The 20089-nt window shown below is 39.6% G+C and overlaps 1 protein-coding gene across 6 annotated transcripts in view; it reads left to right on the top strand.

The window, feature by feature from the left end:
* Positions 1–30: 30 nt before the first annotated feature.
* Positions 31–20089, top strand: part of HECTD1 (HECT domain E3 ubiquitin protein ligase 1) — a 90292-nt gene continuing 70233 nt past the window's right edge. For 2 of the 6 annotated variants that reach the window (XM_064570911.1, XM_064570913.1), the window contains exons 1-2: positions 31–370; positions 1706–1978. In XM_064570911.1, the coding sequence (XP_064426981.1) occupies positions 1839–1978 (140 nt within the window). In that variant the 5' untranslated portion in view covers positions 31–370; positions 1706–1838. The remainder of the gene's footprint in view (positions 371–1705; positions 1979–20089) is intronic. The other 4 variants (XM_064570912.1, XM_045900656.3, XM_045900654.3 and 1 more) reach the window with 3 other exon arrangements.

Below are 20089 nucleotides of genomic sequence, written 5' to 3'. Positions count from 1 at the left end.
TCCGCAGCTTCCCCTCCCCCCTCTCGCCCGACCCTCCTCCCTTCCCCCTCCGGGATCGCGATGGACGCGGCCGCCCCCCGCCGCCGCCGCCGGCAGCACCGCGCGGGCCTCTGAGCTGCGGGCCTGAGGAGCCGCGTGCCGGGGACCGGACGTGCGCTGGCTGCCGCCGGTCGGAGGAACCTCTCGCTTCCCTGTCACCAGGTCCCCGCGGAGGAAGGGGAGGGACGAGGCGCGGCTTTTCCTGTGCCGCTTGCCCGGCTCGACCTGCGCGGCCTGCGGCTTCCTGGTAACTCGAGGGCCGCGGCCGGGCCTGGCTCTGCCCGCGGCCTGCTTGGAGCTGGACCGGAGCGGTTTGGGACGACGAGCCCCGGTAAGAGCTTGAGGGACGGGGAGGCGGAAGCGCCTTAGGCGGTCGGAAGGGCCAGGCCTGGGGGCCGCGACCCGGGATGCCCGGCGGCGTGCGGGGAGCGAGACCCCGGCTCCGGGTGAGGTCGGCCGGCCTGCTGCGGACTAACCCGCTTAGCCCCTTTGTTCCCCTCCCCCGGCCCTGCCCGCGGTGGGGCCCGCCTTGTTCGAGCCGGAGCCTGGCTTGCCCGAACCGGAGCCCAGGGCGGGCCCCCTTGCCCTTGAGAAGGGTTCGCCTCCCGGTCGGGCCAGGGACGTCCCCCCGAGCCTTGAAGTTCCGGGCGCCGCTCCCGAGAGACCCGCCGCCTGCTCGGCCCGGCGGCCTGCTCTGGGCACGGAGGCGTGCTGCCTCTCCTCCAGAACTTCCCCCTCGTAGACACAGGTAGCTAACTTAGCAAGGTTTGGTGCCAGGAAAGCAGAGCGCGGTGCCTGCGCTTCCCGGCGCGGCGCTCGACTGGGCCCGGAGTGTTGGGTCATCCTTGCTGGTCGCCGCCGTTGGGTGCCCACCGGGACCGGCGGCTGGATTCACACACCTGCATCTGGGTTACCTGGGATCCAAAGCTGTCCTTCCGTCGGGGCGCCTCCGGGCTTTTGTAATGACTTGCCTCTTGGGGCTGCTTCTCTATTTTGTATTATTATTATTATTTTTTAACCAACTGCCCCATTCTGTGGAGATGGGGAAAGAGGGCCATAGATTGGCCTGTATTCGGATCCGTAAGGTGTTAGTCCATTGCATTTACTTTTAGCATTTCTTTTTAAACTTTTTAAGAGTTGCCAAGACTGCCAGAATTCTTAACTACGCCTTTATTCATAGATACAACTTGTATCTGATTATTGTTTGTATGTGGATGTCTTATGGAGCAGTAAGTAAATTGGGAAGTCAGCAGAATTTGTGGAATTGGAGATCATTTTAAAGCAGAAACTTAATTTGAAGGGGGATTGGACACAGTGCTTAGAATCATCTCCTCAAAATACGGAATCTAACACATATCTGAAGATCAGTTTTGGGTGGAGGATGGGGTAAGAAGTTTGCTGGGGAAAAAAAAAGAACCTTTAGTAAGGTGTTTTTTGCCTTTTGGCACAGACGTTGGTGATAGCAGTAGTGGGATCTGAAGCTTGACTGTGTTTGACAAAGACAGCTCTGGTTTTCAGTTAAGTAGCAACCTAATCAGCTTATTCTCTAGCGCAAAACTGATTTTTATTTAGTATGATATATGAATGTTAAACTGGAGAAATAAAGTTGAAAAACTGCATTGAAGTACTCTCTCAAACATACTTATGAGTCTTTTCTGATTCCTAGGAGGACACCAAGAACATTTGGTTCTAGCCGATGTAAAAGAAAATTTTTTAAACCCAAGCTGATCAGTCCTGGGTATTTAAAGGACTTTTTCCTTTTACTTTTTTAATTTAAGCAAAGAGGCTTTTAAAAAACCATGGCAGATGTGGATCCTGATACATTGCTGGAATGGCTACAGATGGGACAGGGAGATGAAAGGGATATGCAACTAATAGCCCTTGAACAGCTATGCATGCTGCTTTTGATGTCTGACAACGTGGATCGTTGTTTTGAAACGTAAGTACATCCCTTCATCATCTTCTTTTGGGGTTGCTGTGGTGACATCTGTTTTCAACCATTTGCAGACTTCCGTTTGTGTAGACTTTTCTCTAGTGAGTTTTAAAATTATCTTTTAAAAAGTTTCTCCAGTTTTGGATTTATACTTTTCTGAGAAATAAACATTGGTAGGTGAAGTAATTCCTGTAATGATAATTGTGATGACACAAATATATGTTTGTTGAATGAATAGGAATACTAATTTAACCCTAGCTTGCTTGATTTATTTTCAAAATATCTTATGAACTAGGAAAATACAAATACTTCTTTAAAGGTACCTGTTTCTGTACCAAGAAATTAACTTGAAATAAACATGAAAATACAGATAATGAACAGTTTCCAGCTGCCCCTTTCTTCATTCCTATTAACTCATATGACATTATACTTTCCTTAAAGCAAATGATTGCTTTGTAAATTTCAGTTTGGAGGATATAAATTGGGTGTTACTTACGTAGCATATTTTTGGAACAGTAGAAACAGATTTAGTAATTTGGAGTTTAAACAATTTTATTCAGAGGTTTTAATGTAGAATTTGTGTGAAAATGTAAAAGAATTCATTACTAGATTGGCTATTAATGCTATTTTTCCTCTTTAACCATTCTGAATACAGAACACATTTGGTTTTTACTGTTTATTTTATATTATTTACAATTTTGAATTCTGATAGTAAGTAAATGAAAACTCAGATTTCTATATTTGTTTTAATGCCATTTTGAGGTAATTAGAAAATGAGATGTTGACTTAAAATTTTGTATAATTATCTTAATTTCGTTGAGGTGGCAATAAAGATTGTTATTACTAAATGGACAAAGTATTTCTTTCTTTAAGATTTATTTATTAGAGAGAAAGTATGTGCAGGCAAGCGTGAGTGGGTGGTGGTGGGGGAGAAGCAGACTCCTTGCTGAGCAGGGAAACCTGTCTTGGGGCTCGATCCAATCCCAGGACCCAGGGATTATGACTTGAGCCGAAGGCAGCCGCTTAACCAATTGAGCCACCCAGGCACCCCTAAACTGACAAAGTATTTTTAATTGTTTTCATTTTTAAATGAATAATGAAGACGAATTAATAAATTAATAATAATTCTTAGTTATAAGTCCCATAAGACAATAAAAATCTTAGGATAAAAATCCTTATAAACAAAGTTTCAAATCACTATTTTTTATTTTTGTTTTCTTTCAAGATTTTATTTGAATTCAAATTAGTTAACATGTAGTATAGTATTAGTTTCAAGGGTAGAATTTAGTGATTCATCAGTTAACCCACCCCCCAACCCCAAATCACAATTTATTAATGGCCCATTCATGTCAACTAGTTTTTGTTATTAACAAACTTTGAATGCATAATAACCTAGCCCCCCTGTTGATACTTATTTTAGCAGGATTCATAGAAAAGTAAAGTAGATTTTTGAGTATTCATAGATTTCATTAGAGGGTCTTAATTACCTGAGAATTACTTTCGGTTTTTTAAAAAAGTTACACTTGCTGGGGCACCTGGGTGGCTCAGTCAATTAAGCGTCTGCCTTCGGCTTTGGTCATGATCCCCGGGTCCTGGGATCAAATCCCGCACTGGGTTCCTTGCTCGGTGGGGAGCCTGCTTCTCCCTCTCCTCCCAGCTTGTGCTCGCTTGTGCTCTCTGTGGCTATCTTTGTCTCTCTCTCTCAAATAAATAAATAAAATCTTTAAAAAATAAAAAGTTATACTTGCCAATTAATGATTGTTTTGTATCTTTATTAAGTACTGATATATAGTAGAGATATTTGTAATGGCAGTTAAAAAAGGTGTTACCTTATTAAAACAATTTTAAAGGAAATATTTATTTTTAAAGATTTTATTTGAGAGAGAGAGCATGAGGGGGGGGAGGGTCAGAGGGAGAAACAGACTCCCCACTGAGCAGGGAGCCCCATGCAGGACTCCATCCCAGGACTCCAGGATCATGACCTGAGCCAAAGGCAGTCGCTTAACCAACTGAGCCACCCAGGTACCCTTAAAGGAAAATTTTTTAAAATAGAAAACATCCCTATATAAAATCCTACCATCCCTACATAACTGTTCTTTCCATTTTCCCTTCTAGGCTTATTTATATTTGATATAATATAAATTTATGAAAGATGAAACTGAAGTCAGATGTGGACTTAATATTTTTTATTTACTAAGATAACAAGATTATTTCGAATTGGAATGGTTACCCCTGTTTCATGTAGCATACCAGTAACTTATCTATCAAAAAACGGATGTTTGATGAAATTTGTGACAATTTTTTAAAAAACAGTTTGCTCTCTTTGTTCTATAGTCAGATTTTCTTGTCACAAGAAAAATTGATTACCTTAAACCAGAGAGGCAGCATGGTGAGATGAAAAGAATGGGCTGTGGTATCAGAGACTTGGGTTCAGATTCTTGGATTCTTGGTTGGCTAGGTCTCATTTAGCCTTTGAGAGCCTTAGTTTAGGTTCTTTCTCTGTAGAATAGCAGTAGACTCCTTGTGAGGATTAAAGGAAAGAATGTATGTGAAAAGTGTTTTGGGTAAAGCGGGCTACCCACTAATATTATTACATTTCTAATTTTGAATTTTATTTTGGGACTTTATTTTGTGAAGCTGATCGATTTTGGAGAGTCTTTTTAAATTCTTTGCAAGAATCAACAAACAGGGTAGGGGGGAAAACAAGATGATGCGCATATTTTGAATATTGGTGAAAATTTCCTGTACCAACTTGATTTCATAAGATACTAGCATACAGGGGCGCCTGGGTGGCTCAGTCGTTAAGCTCTTCCTTTGGCCCAGGTCATGGTCCCAGGGTCCTGGGGTTGAGCCCCACCCACCTTAGGCTCCCTGTTCGGTGGGAAGCCTGCTTCTCCCTCTTGCACTGCTTGTGTTCCCTCTCTCGCTATGTCTCTATCTGTCAAATAAATAAATAAAATCTTAAAAAAAAAAAAGATACTAGTAAACAGTCCTTATTTATATTGAATAAAGCAAAAGATGTCTATGTTCAGATACATTTTTGCCTTATTACCTTGTATTAATAGTTATATGTCTCTTTAGGCAGGAAAGGCAGATGGTGTGGTAGAATAATGGCCTTTGGGATGGGATAGATTTGGGTTCAGGTTTTTGTGAAGATTAAAAGGGATAATATATGTGAAATCCCTAGCATAGTGCTTTTCACATAATAGTTAAGTCTTTTCCTTTAACTTAATATTATACGTGGCTCTCCATTTTTTGGAGAGTTTTGACAGTTTGAAGTGAAGGGGTGTACATTTTCTGTGAAGCTGTGATTCTTCCTATTAATGCCTGAACTTACAGGGTAATGCTCTAGAAAATAAAATTCAAGTTCGAGGTGAGTTTTTGCTTTCATCTGTGATATGTTGGTGAGTTAAATTTAATATGTTATAAATTTAATCATAGTTAAATTTAATGAGTTACAAATGAGTTTGCATTCACATTAAAATAGATTATTGTACATGTTATTATAAATAGGTAAATCCTGCTCACTTGTAGATCCTGCCTACTATCTCTTCAGGTAGTATAATTTAAAAGTTATATTTTCTGGGTAGAATCTAAGATCTAGAAAATGGGATATTAGGTATAGTAATTTTATTTTTTTTAAAGATTTTATTTATTCATTAATAAGAGAGAGAGAGGCAGAGGCAGAGGGAGACACAGACAGACTCCCTGAGGAGCAGGGAGCCTGACTTGGGGCTTGATCCCAGGACCCTGGGATCATGACCTGAGCCAAAGGCAGATGCTTAACTGACTGAGCCACCCAGGTGCCCTAGGGATAGTACTTTTAGGTACTAGAAGGCTCTTTTTTTCTTTTCTTTTCTTTTCTTCTTCTTTTTTTTTTAAGAGAGGAAGCGGGGTAGGGGCAGAGGGAGAGAGAGAATCTTAAGCAGACTCCATGCCCAGCATAGGTCGCAATCTCAACAGCCCTGTGATCATGACCTGAGCCTAAATCAAGAGTCGGATGCTTAACCAACTGAACCACCCAGGCGCCTGAAGTCTCAAAAAATAATCATTTTAGTTAATTATGAGGGCACAAAAGGATGTACAGTACAAAGTCTCTCCCTCTCCTTTCTCCTGGCTAATCATTTCAGAGGCAACCACCATTAATCATTTTCCTAGTGTATTCTTTGAGCGATATCCCAAGGAAGAAGGTCTTGAGTCTGGATTCCAAAGTGGTTGAACACAGTGGTAAAAACTTCCTGTTGTATATTTATAGTAAAAGGTAAAAAATACCTACAGTAGTGACAAAGCTTTTAACCTTTTATTTATTTTTTTTCAAAGATTTTATTTATTTATTTGACAGAGAGAGACCCAGCGAGAGAGGGAACACAAGCAGGGGGAGTGGGAGAGGGAGAAGCAGGTTTCCCGCTGAGCAGGGAGCCCTATGCGGGGCTCTATCCCAGGATGCCGGGATCATGACCTGAGCTGAAGGCAGATGCTTAACGACTGAGCCACCCAGGCACCCCAGCTTTTAACCTTTTAAAGATTTTGAAGATTTTATTTATTTGAGAGAGAGAGAGAACACAAGTAGGGGAAGGGGCAGAGGGAGAGGGAGAAACAGACTCCCTGCTGAGTGCTGAGCCCTACTTGAGGCTCGATCCCAGGACCCTGAGATCACGACCTGAGCCAAAGTCAGAGGCTTAACTAACTGAGCCGCCCAGGTTCCCCTAACCATTTAAATTGTCTTCCTACTTTATGTCAGGTGTTAGGTGATGACCAAAAGAGATACAGTCTCTATTTTTATGGTGCCTAGTAGTCTGATAGAGAAGGCAGATATTAAATAACTATAGAAATAAAACTGTGGTTATAAACACATTTACTAAGTGCAATGAAGGAAAAGAGTAGGGTGCTGTGACAGTATGTAGAAGGGACATGACCTGGAAGGGTAGGGGTAGTCCAAGTGGCCTTCTTTGAAGAAGTGGTTTTTTCTAAAGATACGAAGGATGAGTAAGAGTTTATGGGATGAATTATGTAGAGGAGGTAGAAGGGTGTTCAAAGAGGAGGCAATGTGTGAAGAATTTGAAGTGGGATTGAGGAACTTGGAGAACACTAGTGTGACTGGGACAAGGAAAGTTTGCCAGAGTGCTGCGTAGGAGGTAGGGGCTAGATGGAATGGAGTCTTTTGCATATGATAAGTAAAGCTTTTGGTTTTATCTTAAGAGCAATGCAAAGGCAGTGAAATACTGCAAAAGAATGAGTGATATGATTACATTTGTCTTTCAAAAACATTACCTGCTCTTTTGAGAATAGAATAGATGTGTGGAGAGGACAGAAAGAACACATTCTTCTAGACTTGGTAGATTATGGTCCAGAGAGAGTTTGGTGTAATAGGAGTAGGAAGAAGTGGATAGAGATAGATTTAGGAAGTAAAAGAGTCAGAACTTGTTGAATGATTGGATATGAGAGAGTGAGAAAGGAAGTATCATGGATTACTCAGGTTATAATGGATGGTGATGCCATTCAGTGAGAGAGAACACTGGAAGTTTTGAGGGGCTGAGATCATGAGTTTGGATTTGGCTGGATTCTCATATCTGCCTCTGCATTCAGCCTGCTGGATTATGTTTTTTTTTTTTTAAAGATTTTATTTATTTATTTGAGAGAGAGAGACTGAGAGAGAGAGCACATGAGAGGGGGGAGGGTCGGGAGGGTCAGAGGGAGAAGCAGACTCCCTGCCGAGCAGGGAGCCTGATGCGGGACTCGATCCAGGGACTCCAGGATCATGACCTGAGCTGAAGGCAGTCGCTTAACCAACTGAGCCACCCAGGCGCCCTGGATTGTTTTGATAGAAATATATGAAAAAATCATTCTCCACAAATGTAGTTGGAAAAGGGAGGAATGTTGTAATGATTTTTTAAACATAATTATGGGTATTCTTTGATACCATACCAAAACTGGAGAAGTGATAGTTTCTTAAGGGTTAGTTATAATGTGGATTCTGAATCATATGAATGAGCTTTTTGTACCCTGTTACATAAAATATATTGGTCTTGTACTTTGAGTGGATTTTTTTTTTAACCCATGTTTAAGCTTGTAAAATTGTGCACTGGTAATGGATTTATCAAGCTATACAGATAATCCAGATGTTGACATATGTCATTCTATAGTATCACAAACTCACATTTATTTGTTTAATATGAATACTGATCTCATCAGAAAGGTTTCAATATTGGGAAGCTGTCTAGCTCATGGTGGCAGATACAAGTTTTCCAAAACTGTCATTTTTGCTTGAAAGCTTTAATGTTATCATTGGCAATAAGTACTGTCAGTTGTTTTCCTTGAAGTGGAAGTCTTGCTTCGTTAAATTTTGAGAAAATGTTTGCCAGATTTCCAAGTCTGAATAATCACAGTTTGTCTGAATTTCTTTCAAGTAAAAATGGTGTTGGTGAAAAAAAGTCTAGTTGAGCTCTCCAGCAGTTACACAAGTGCTTTCCCTTGACACAACCATCATCTTCAGGAGGCAGATGTGCTTTATACTTACTTCCCATTTCCTGAAGTAGGTTATTAAAAAGATAGGTATTCAAGGGTTGCGATTTAGCAAAATTAATAATTTTTTTCCTTCATCAGGGTTATTCTGTAGTGAAACTGCCTGCCCCCAGCCCCCAGCCCCCCAATGCCAGAGCTCGGCAGTGAAGAATACAGCTCCCAGTAGTACAGTTTAGTGCCCTTGCCTTGATTCCGGCTGAAACGCCAGCAGTTTCTTCCACCATTGCTTTGGCATCATGAGTGTATGTCAACATGGGAAGAAAGTGATTCAAAAAGAGAAAGGACAATTGTGTTGAATTGTGGTGAGAGGTCAAGTAGGGTGAACACTGAAAGTGTCCTTTGGATTTAGCTACATTGTCCAGGACATTGATCTTAATGAGAGCTAGTGGAGTGGTGGTGAGGGGCAGGTTTGAATGGGTCCAGGAGTAAGTAGGATATGAAGAAACAGAGCCAGGGAGTGTGGAAGACTTTTTCAAGAAGTTAGATTGGAATAGGGGTATGGGATTTTTGTCCTTTAAAGGTCAAAGAGATAGGAGAGAGAATATCCATAGTGTTTTGGATTCTGAGAAACTGGGAGAAAATAGGCTTCTGTTAAGACCAGTGCTTTGTAAACTTCAGTGTGCATGATGTGAATCACCTGGGGATCTTGTTAAGCTGCAAATTATGATTCAGTTGGTCTGGTGTGCTGCCTGATAGTCTGCATTCCTAGTATGCTACCAGATAATGCTGAAGCTATGGTCAGAAAATCTTATGTTTAGGAGCAAAGCTCTGATCTGCTGGTGGAGAGATGGGTTTTATTTTAGGTAGTGTGTCCTTGTAAAACAGGGAAGATGGAGAGATTAGATGTAGATGTTTTAGGTTGGATGGTTAAAAGTTTGACGGATTTCTGTCTGATGACCTTTTTTCCTCCCTGAAGTAGGAGATTGAAAAGAATGATAGTATCTCGGATTGGTATGGGGAAATAATTATAATTTGCTAGGAGCTTCATAAGAGATATCCCTGTCTCCAAGCTAACAATAACCAGAGTCATATCTTAAAATTTTTTTCATGGTCTTTCCCCCCCAGCTTTATTGAGTCTTAAAATAATTATTGGACTATACCACTCTATTTTAAAAAATCTTTGGGTCTTTACCTAATGGATAAGATTCAGATGCCTTCAAAGACTTCTCTTGTGTTCTCACAGTACTACTAGATACTACTATTACTATTGTTTTTCTTTTTTTAAAAGATTTTATTTACTTATTCATTTGAGAGAGAATGAGAGCGCATGTGCGTGAGCGAGAGCAAGCATGAGTGAACATGAGCAGTGGGTAGGGGCAGAGGGAGAAGCAGATTCCCTGCTGAGCAGGGAGCCCAATGCGGGGCTCGATCCCAGGACCCTGGGATCATGACCTGAGCTGAAGGCAGCTGCTTAACCGACTGAGCCACCCAGGTGCCCCTTCTTTTGTTTTTCTATTGCTAAGCATAGTGCCTGGCATATAATAGCTAATAGCTAATAACCAGATACTGAACAAACTGAAGAAGTTATTTATGTTGTGGTTGCTTTTCATTTATGCCTAAAATGCCTAAAGAAAGTATTTCTGGAGTCATGAAATTGGTTGGGGAGCATGTAAGAGGAGGAGCATTGTATTCTTCTCTGTAGTACAAACAGTGACAGAATCAGTATATATTTTCCCTACCCACCTGCATTTATGTACCTGCTTTCTCCATATTAACTTCTGTTTTCTTCTACCCCATGGCAGAGTAATAGGGAAGTGAAAAATAATTTTTTTGATCAGCCCTACAGCTGATCCTTCCTGGGATAGAGAAAGTTCATTATTTCAAATACATATAATTCTAAAAAGTTAAGGAAGTAATTTCTGTTTACAGAAGTCAACTGTTTATGTACTTCTTTTCAGTGGACAGCAGAAAGAAGTGCTAGAAGATAAGAACCATTCTCTGTAAGGGGGGCTCATAGATGATGATCTTCAGTGAGCTTTTGTTAAGTTTACCAAAGTGCCTGTCACCTTAAAATATTAAAAAAAAAAAACCCACTCTTCTATTTTGTAGCTATAAATAATGTATACTTTGCCTACTTGTTGATTGTGTCATTAGGCCTTTGAGTTCCTTAGAGCCCAGCACTGTCTTACTCATCTTTGTATCCTACCCTCCAATACCTAGCACAGTACTTGGCATAAAAAAGTTCTGTCTATTCAGTAGATAATTTGTTGAATGAATTGCAGTCAGATTTGTGTGTGTGTTTTAATTGGAGAAAGGCATGTGTACATATTGGAATTTTACTCCTTTTTCTTTTGAGAGGGAAGGCCATAATTTTCAACTGCTACACCAGGAGTTATTTTTGGTTAAGCAATACAGAGAGAGACTCAAGGCTGGGAGCAGGGACAAAAATAAAAGATGAAATAGATCAAAAGAGGTTATTTATTATCTTTATGAAACCAAATTTATTAATTTATTTAACTTTTATAGTGAAAATTTTGTTTTAGTTCTTTAATAAAGGAAATGCCCAATTTACAGACCATATTAACGAAATATTGCCACTATAGATAACTTCCTTTATTTATTAAAGAAGTTAAATTTTATATTGTAAATCTTCAAAAATCTTGGCCCAAGTCAAGTGATATTGTCTAAAAAAAGGGTATGGTAGTTATAGTATAAAAACTATTACAGTTCCCAAGAAAATTATTTCTCTTTGGAACCTCATGAAACTTTTTTGTTCTTGTTTTTTTTTTTATTTTATTTATTTGAGAGAGAGAGTGAGCAAGAGAGAGCACGAGCAGGAGCAGAGGGAGAGGGAGAAGCAGGTTCCCTGCTGAGCAGGGAGCCCAGTTCGGGGCTCGATCCCAGGACTCTGGGTTCATGACCTGGGCCAAAGGCAGATGCTTAACCAACTAAGCCAGCCAGATGTCCCTGTTCTTGTTTTAAGTTACTTATCTCTGCTTTCATCAGGGAAAGATTCTGATGTCATTGCAGGTAGCATTTTGGAAACCATTGCTTAAATTTGGATTCATCTGAAGTTTCTTCTTAATCTCATTTGTGTGGTTGACTGGTCTGACAGTTCCATATAGGTGGAGTAATCTTAATGTTTCCTAATTAGGCTACTTTTAGGTCTATAAATTGGTATTATAGTATAGTACTAGGTTTAATTATATAAAAATAATTCTGCCCATAATGTAAGAGATTAATCTTTAGCAAATTTAAAAGTTTGAAAAGCTCTTTAATTATAAATAAAATTTTGTGCCATGGATGTATACTTTTAGCACTCTACAGGGAGGGCTGTGATTATGATAGGCATGATACTAATTTTTTTCTGAAATTTATTTAAATTACACACAGTAAAGTTCCGAGTTTTGACAAATGCAGAGTCGTGTAACCACCACCACAATTGAAATTCAGCACTGTTCCATCATCCCAAGTTCCATTTCCTAGAGCTGTCCCTTTGAAGTTAAATCCTTCCCCAACCCCAGTGCTTGACAACCAGTGAGTGGTCTGTTCTCTGATGCTATAGTTTTGACTTTACGAGAATGTTGTATAAGTAGAATCCCATATACATTGTGTAGTGTTTTGAGTCTGGCTTCATAAATACAGTATATTGCATTTGAGAGTCATCTATGTTGCTGTGTATAATAGTTCCTTTCTTTTAATTGCTGTGTAGTACCATTTTATGGATGTGCCCCGTAGATGGTTTATCCATTTACCTTTTTTTTTTTTTTAAAGATTTTATTTATTTATTTGATAGAGAGAGTGAGAGAGCACAAGCAGGGGGAACAGTAGAGGGAGAGGGAGAAGCAGGCTCCCCGCCAAGCAGGGAGCTCGATGCGGGGCTCAATCCCAGGACCCTGGGATCACGACCTGAGCCAAAGGCAGACGCTTAACCATCTGAGCCACCCAGGCGCCCCTACCCATTTACCTTTTGAAAGACATTTGGTTTTCTATTTTTGGTGATTATGACCAAAGTTACTATAAACATTAGTATATTGATTTCTGTGTAAATATGTATTTTCATTTCTTCTGCAATTGTTAGAGAAAAATCTGACAAGATGGAAAAATTGGCAAACTGACTTCAAACTTTATATGGAAATACAAAGGACCTACACTAGCCAAAACAAGTTAGAGGACTAATAGTACTGTTTTTAAATTCCTGTTATATAGCTACAGTAATCAAAACAGTGTGGTACTGATATAAAGCAAAATGGACCAATGAAATGGAGCAGAGTTCAGAAATAGACTTAAATACCGAGACACCTTATTTCTTTTCCTTTCTTTCTTTTTTTTTTTAAAGATCTTATTTATTTCTTTGACAGAGAGAGACACAGTGAGAGAGGGAACACAAGCAGGGGGAGTGGGAGAGGGAGAAGCAGGCTACCTGCGGAGCAGGGAGCCTGATGCGAGACTCGATCCCAGGACCCTGGGATCATGACCTGAGCTGAAGGCAGACGCTGAATGACTGAGCCACCCACGTGCCCCGAGACACCTTATTTCAACAAAGGTGCAAAGGCAGTTCGGAGGAAAAGGATCGTATTTTTTTATGGTGCTGGAACAATTGGTATCCATGTGGAAAAAAGAAAAAGTAACTGTGATTCATGTCCCACACCATATACAAAAATAAAATTAAAATGAATCATAGACCTAAACATAAAACCTAAAACTATAAAACCTCTAAAAGAAAATGGAGATATCCTTTGTGACCCTAGGTTAGTCAGGTATTTCTTAGGTAAACACCAAAAGCACAATCCATAAGAGAATAAATTGGTATGTTTGAAGGTTTTTATAATTAATTCTTTGTGTAATAGAGGACCATTTAGGTTATTTAATTCTTGAGTGAATTTTAGTAGTATGTCTTTCAAGGAATTGGTCTAACTAATGTGAATTAGAATTTATGGGCATAGAGTTGTTTGTAATATTCCTTTTTATCTTTTGGGTGTTTGTACAGTATGTAGGGATAATTTCCCTTTTCATCTTGATACTGGTAATTTTTATGTTTTGATCAGTCTGGCTAAAGATTTATCAGTTTTATTAATCTTTATAAAGAAGTGGCTTTTGGTTTTCTGTTTCAAGTTTCATTGATTTCTGCTCTTTATTAATTCCTTCTGTATTGGTTTGAAATTTAATTTGCTCTTTTTTTTTCTAGTTCTTAGGTGGAAGCGTAGGTTACTGATTCAAGACCTTGTCTAATATAAGCATTTAATACTATAGATTTCTCCTTTCTGCTTTAGTTGATGTTATACATTCATTTTCATTTGGTTCAGAATACTTAAAAATTTTCTTTGGAAGTTTCTTTTTTACCCTTGTGTTATTTAGAAGCGTGTTGCTTAATTTAGAAATATTTGGGTGTTTTCCAGATATTTTTGTGTCACTATTGTGGTCAGATAATATACTTTATTATTTTAATTAATTATTTTAAATCTCTTAAGGTTTGTATTATGGCCCATTATATGGGTTAGTTTTGGTGAATCATTCACATGCACTTGAGAAGAATGTATATTTTGCTCTTGTTCGGGAGGAATGTTCTGTAAGTGTCAAATTAGGTCAGGTTGATTGATAGTGGTGTTCAGTCTATATCCTTGTTGATTTCTATTTGTTTTATAGGTTACTGAAAGAGAGGTGTTGAAGTCTCCAAGTGTAATTGTAGATTTATCTATTTCTTTTCAGTTATCTCAGTTTTTCATGTATTTTGAAGCCTTGTTAGATGACTTTAAAAGGATTGTTAAGTTTTCTTGGTGAATCAATGCTTTATCATTATGAAAACTCTCTTTTTAGCTCTGGTAATTTTCCATGTTCTGAAGTTTATTTTGTCTTACATAACTATGGCCACTTAAGCTTGCTTGCTTGCTTGCCTTTTTCTCTCTCTTTTTTTTTTTAAGATTTTTTTTTTTTTTTAAGATCTTGTTTATTTATATGACAGAGAGACACAGCGAGAGAGGGAACACAAGCAGGGGGAGTGGGAAAGGGAAAAGCAGGCTTCCCACGGAGCAGGGAGCCCGATGCAGGGCTCAATCCCAGGACCCCGGGTCATGACCCGAGCCGAAGGCAGACGCCTAATGACTGAGCCACCGAGGCACCCCTTTTTTAAAGATTTTATTTTTAAGTAATCTCTGTACCCGACATGGGGCTCGAACTCACAACCCCAAGATCAGCAGTCCCATGTTTCACTGACTGAGCCAGCCAGGTGCCCTTCAGGCTTTCTTTTGATAGTATTTGTTTGATCTATCTTTTCTTCCATCCTTTCCGTTTTAACCAGTCTATGTTATTATATATAATGTGGGTTTCTTGCAGACGGTACATGGTTGGCTTGTGTTTTTTTAATCCAGCCTGGTTTGGTTTTTTTTTTTTTTTTTTTTTAGTCCAACCTGACTGTTTTTAATTGGTCAGTTTAGACCATTTACATTTAATGTAATTTTTGGTGTGTTTGGATATATGTGTAACATTTTACTTTTTGTTCTCTTTTTTTCTGTTCTTTCCTACCTTACGAATTACTTGAATATTTTGTAGCATTCTATTTTAACTTGCTTGTTGGTTTTTGGCTCTCTTTATATTTTTTTAATGGTTGCTCTGGGAATTAATTAAGATTAATTACTTAACTAAGAGTTAGTGTTTTACCATTTTAAATAAAGAAGCCTTACAACTATGTAGATCCCTTTATCTTTTGTTGTTTTAAATCTACATACATGGAAAATATCAAGATGCAATCTTAAAATTTTTGCTTTCAAAAGTCAGTTTAAGGGGCGCCTGGGTGGCTCAGTTGGTTAAGCGACTGCCTTCGGCTCAGGTCATGATCCTGGAGTCCCTGGATCGAGTCCCGCATCGGGCTCCCTGCTCGGCGGGGGGTCTGCTTCTCCTTCTGACCCTCCCCCCTCTCATGTGCTCTCTGTCTCTCTCATTCTCTCTGTCTCAAATAAATAAATAAAATCTTAAAAAAAAAAAAAAGTCAGTTTAAGAGGAGAAAAATAATCTATTATATTTATTATTTCTGTTGCTCTCCCTTCATTCCTGAAGTTCCATGTATGTCTCTGGTATCATTTTCTTTAACTTTGAAGAACTTTTTCAGCATTTCTTTTTCTTTTTTTCTAAGATTTTACTTATTTATTTGAAAGAGAGAGCAGAGAGAGAACATGGGGCAGACTCTCCTCTGAGCAGGGAGCCTTATGGGCTGGATCCCAGGATTCTGGGATCATGACCCGAGCCGAAGGCAGACACTTAACTGACTGAGCCATGCAGGTGCCCTTTTCTTTCATTCTTTCTTTCTTTTTTTTTTTTTAAAGATATTATTTATTTATTTGACAGAGAGAGACACAGCAAGAGAGGGAACACAAGCAGGAGGAGTGGGAGAGGGAGAAGCAGGCTCCCTGCTGAGCAGGGAGCCCAATGCGGGCCTCCATCCTAGGACCCTGGGATCATGACCTGAGCTGAAGGCAGATGCCTTACGACTGAGCCACCCAGGTGCTGCTCTTTTTTTTTTTTTCTTAAAGTAGGATCCACACCCAGGGTGGAGCCCAATATGGGGCTTCAACTCAGGACTCTGAGATCAAGACCTGAGCTAAGATCAAGAGTTGGATGTTTAACCGACTGAGCCACCCAGGCTCCCCTCTTTAACATTTTTTTTTTTTTTTTTAAGATTTTATTTATTTATTTGAGAGAAAGAGAGAGGGAGGAGGAGGGAGAGGGAGAAACAAACTCTTCACTGAGCAGGGAGCCTGATGTGGGGCTTGATCCTGGCACTCCGGGATCATGACCTGAGCTGGGCAGATGCTTAACTGACTGAGCCACCCAGGCGCTCCCCTCTTTAACATTTCTTTTAGGGAAGTCTGCTGGTGATTAATTCTCTTAGTTTTTCTTCATTTGAGAATGTCTTTATTTTCTATTTGTGCTGTGAAGGTATTTTTGCTGGATATAAAATTCTGGGGTGACAATTCTTTTCAGCACTTTAAAGATACTGTTCCATGGTTTTCTGGCCTTTATGGTTTCTGATGAGAAATCTGCATTTATTCTGACCTTTGTTTCTTTGTGTTGCTTTTCCTCATGCTGCTTTTAAGATTTTTTTAAAAATTTACCTTTGTGGGGATTTTTGCTGTTTGATTGTGATTTGCCTGTGCCTGGTTGTCTTTGAATTTGTCTTAATTGAAGTTCGCTGAGCTCTTGAATCTGTATGCCTTTCACCACATTTGGAGCATTTTTTTGTCAAATCTATTTTCTACAGCCATTTTCTTTTCTCCTTTTCTTCTGGGACTCCAGTCCACAAATGTTACACTTTTTGATGTGTTCCCTCAGATACCTAACACTGTTTACTTTTTTCTCCCAGTCTTTTCACTCTGTTTTTCAGATTGGATAATTTTTATTACCTGTCTTCAAGCTCACTGACTGTCTTTTATGGCTTTTGAGCCCATTTAGTGAGGTTTTCCCCCCACTCACATACTGTACCTTTTCTTTCTTTCTTTCTTTCTTTCTTTCTTTCTTTCTTTCTTTCTTTCTTTCTTTCTTTCTTTCTTTCTTTCAAGATTTTATTTATTCATTTGAGACAGAGAGAGCACAAGCAGGGGGAGATGCAGAGGGAGAGGGAGAAGCAGACTCCCCACTGAACAGGGAGCCTGACGTGGGGCTTGATCCCAGGACTCTGGGATCATGACATGAGCTGTAGGCAGATTCTTAACCATCTGAGCCACCCAGCACCCCTGTACTTTTTATTTCTAAAACTTTCATGTGATTCTTTTTTATGCTTTCTATTTCTCTGTTGAAAACTTCTGTTTCCAATCATTTCAAGAATGTTCACATTTACCTCATAGGGTATAGTTACAATAACTAATTGAGAATCCTCTCTGATAATTTTTTCTTTTCTTTTCTTTTTTTTTGCTTTGCTTTGCTTTGCTTTGCTTTGGTTCCCCCCCACCCCCGCCCATATTTTAACATCGATTGTCTCAAGCTTGTATCTGTTGACTGCCCCCCCCCCCTTTTTTTCCCCCAAGGAGGCTCCCTGTGTATTGTGGAGCCCAGTGTGAGGCTTGAACTCAAGACTCTGAGATCAGGACCTGAGCTGAGATCAAGAGTCAAATAGATGCTCAACTGACTGAGCCACCCAGGCACCCGACTGTCTTTTTCTTGAGTTGGATAGATCAGATTGTACTGATTCTTTGTGTTTCAAGTATTTTTATGGCTCCATGCCCTACGTGGGGCTTGAACTCATGACCCTGAGATTGAGAGTCACATGCTGTCCTGACTGAGTCAGCCAGGCACCCCTGTTTCAAGTTATTTTGGATTTTATCTTAGATATTTGGGATATTGTGAGACTCTGGGTTTTATAACAATCCTCTGGAGATAATGTTGATTTTGTGTTGGCATGCAGTCATTCTGGTTAGATTTAGATTGCAAGTTCTATCTTGCCCTCTGTGGGTGGTGGTTCCAGTGTTAGCGATTTTGTAGCTTTTGTTACGGTGTTTGGGTCTACTCTGTACATGTGTCATTCAGAGTATAATCTGGGACTTGGTGGTGGATTATATCATAGTTCAGTTGTCAAAGTCTTTGCTGCTGTTTTTCAGCTCTGTCCTTCACAGAGCAGTTTGGAGGCGAGCTTAGGACTTGTGTTGGGGATCCTTTTTTCTCTTTCTTTTCTGAGATTTCCCCTATCTTTTGGCTGCCTGGAACCCTTTTTTACTGGTGTTCTAGCTAGAAAACTGGGGCTTTCGTGATGTTATAGCTACATTTCTTCCCACCTACCTCCCCCTCCACTCTTCTTCCCCCTTGTGCTGGGACTAGACTAGACTACCCCCAAGGTGAAAGTAGTGAGAGAAAAAGAGACGATAACAGGATTCTTCTCATGCTCTTTTGACCATACAGGCTCCTTTTCTTAGTTCCCAGTTCTTTCCAGTGCCTTAGATGCTCATGCTGTCTTTACTGCACTGTGCATGTGTCACTCAGGGTTTAGTGTGAGGCTTAACTCTGAGGCTAGCCTTGGGAGCCAGGCAGGGAATAAGAAGCCCCAGGGTTTCTCCTCACACTCTCTGGCTCACAGAGACCCTCTTTCTTGGTTTTCTCTGAGTTTATGTTCTGTGTTCCTGCTACATAGTTTGAAGACTTGACCCATCAACGGATCAAACCAGAAAAGAAAAGAGGAAAGGAAAAAAGCCCCTGAAACTCACTTCCATCATGGGTCCTTACTTAGTTTTGACTTCCTTCCCCAGTCCATCTTCTGTGTACTTTTCAGAGTCCTCAGATAGTTGCTTTTTTTTGTCCAAGGTTTTTGTTTGTAATCATTGGGAGAAATAGGGTATAATAAACTTACTGTAGTTGACTTGCCCCAAACTTTAAATTTATTTTCTGGGAATTGCAAAATACACTTGTTTCAGAAATTTGGAAAAATCAGAAAAGCTTAGAGAATGAGAAGTTTAGAGAATGAGAAATTTGGAAAAATCAGAAAAGTTTAGAGAAGTTTTTAGAGAAATTACCTGTAATTGCATTATCTAGTAGTAAGTCATTTTAACTTTTTCCTCTAGTTTTTTCTCTGTATATTTTAACACGGTGAACACCATAATGGATATGGGTTTTTTTAATCTAATATTTTTATTAAACAATATTTGTATCACAATATGTTTTTAGTAAGTACCTCCATAAAACCTGTATAATCTGTCATATGGATGTGTCATATACTTAATCATGCCCTTGTTATTAGATACATGGTTCATGTCACTGTGACCATCTTTGTATATACATTTTGCCTGATAACTTTTTTGAGCTCTTGACTTAACAGTTCATATAAGAGGAAATCAAAGTTTTCTTAATCTGTTTCAGATAATATTTAATTATTTTTTGAAGTCTGACCCAGTGTGTTTGTTTATAATTATCTTCTTATAACCATCTTCAAAATGGTATTGCTTTTGATAGAGGACCTTGTGATTTTTGATTCTTTTGAACTTTAGAGTTCATTGTAGGAAAATTTAATTGAAGATAATGTAATAAGTTTTCAATCCTTGGAGGAATGAATGAGTAAGTTAGTGAATTTTGACTTTTATATTTTAAGGGAAAATGGGATGGAGATTTTTTTTTTTTTAAGATTTTATTTATTTGCGAGAGAGAGAATGAGAGAGAGAGAGCATGAGAGGGAGGAGGGTCAAAGGGAGAAGCAGACTCCCTGCTGAGCAGGGAGCCTGATGTGGGACTCGATCCCGGGACTCCAGGATCATGACCTGAGCCGAAGGCAGTCACTTAACCAACTGAGTCACCCAGGCGCCCTGGAATGGAGATTTTAAAATGATGCTAATATATGCCCAGCATAGTTTTGTATCTGCCTCCATTGTGTGTTCATATGGAAATAAGGTCTGTATTAGAAATACAGAAATAAAATATGAATGATTGAATTTATTTTGGAGTAAATTTTTTGTGATTCTAATTAGAGATTCTCTATAGCCTGAAGTGCTTGTCTGTGTGTATATGCATACAGCTTTAGGTTCTTCTGTATTTTCTTGGTGGGGATTTGAAGAATTCTGTGTTTAATTTTAAAAGTTTATTAATTCGGGGCACCTGGGTGGCTCAGTCGTTAAGCACCTACCTTCGGCTCAGGTTGTGATCCCAGGGTCCTGGGATCGAGCTCCGCATCAGGCTCCCTGCTCC

The sequence above is a fragment of the Mirounga angustirostris genome, unplaced genomic scaffold (assembly GCF_029215605.1).
Source record: "Mirounga angustirostris isolate CCGP_5_RB_7025 unplaced genomic scaffold, mMirAng1.0.hap1 SCAF_9, whole genome shotgun sequence".
Lineage (NCBI taxonomy): Eukaryota > Metazoa > Chordata > Mammalia > Carnivora > Phocidae > Mirounga > Mirounga angustirostris.
Note: the sequence above shows the minus strand (reverse complement) of the source record. Positions and strands in the feature narration are given on the sequence as shown.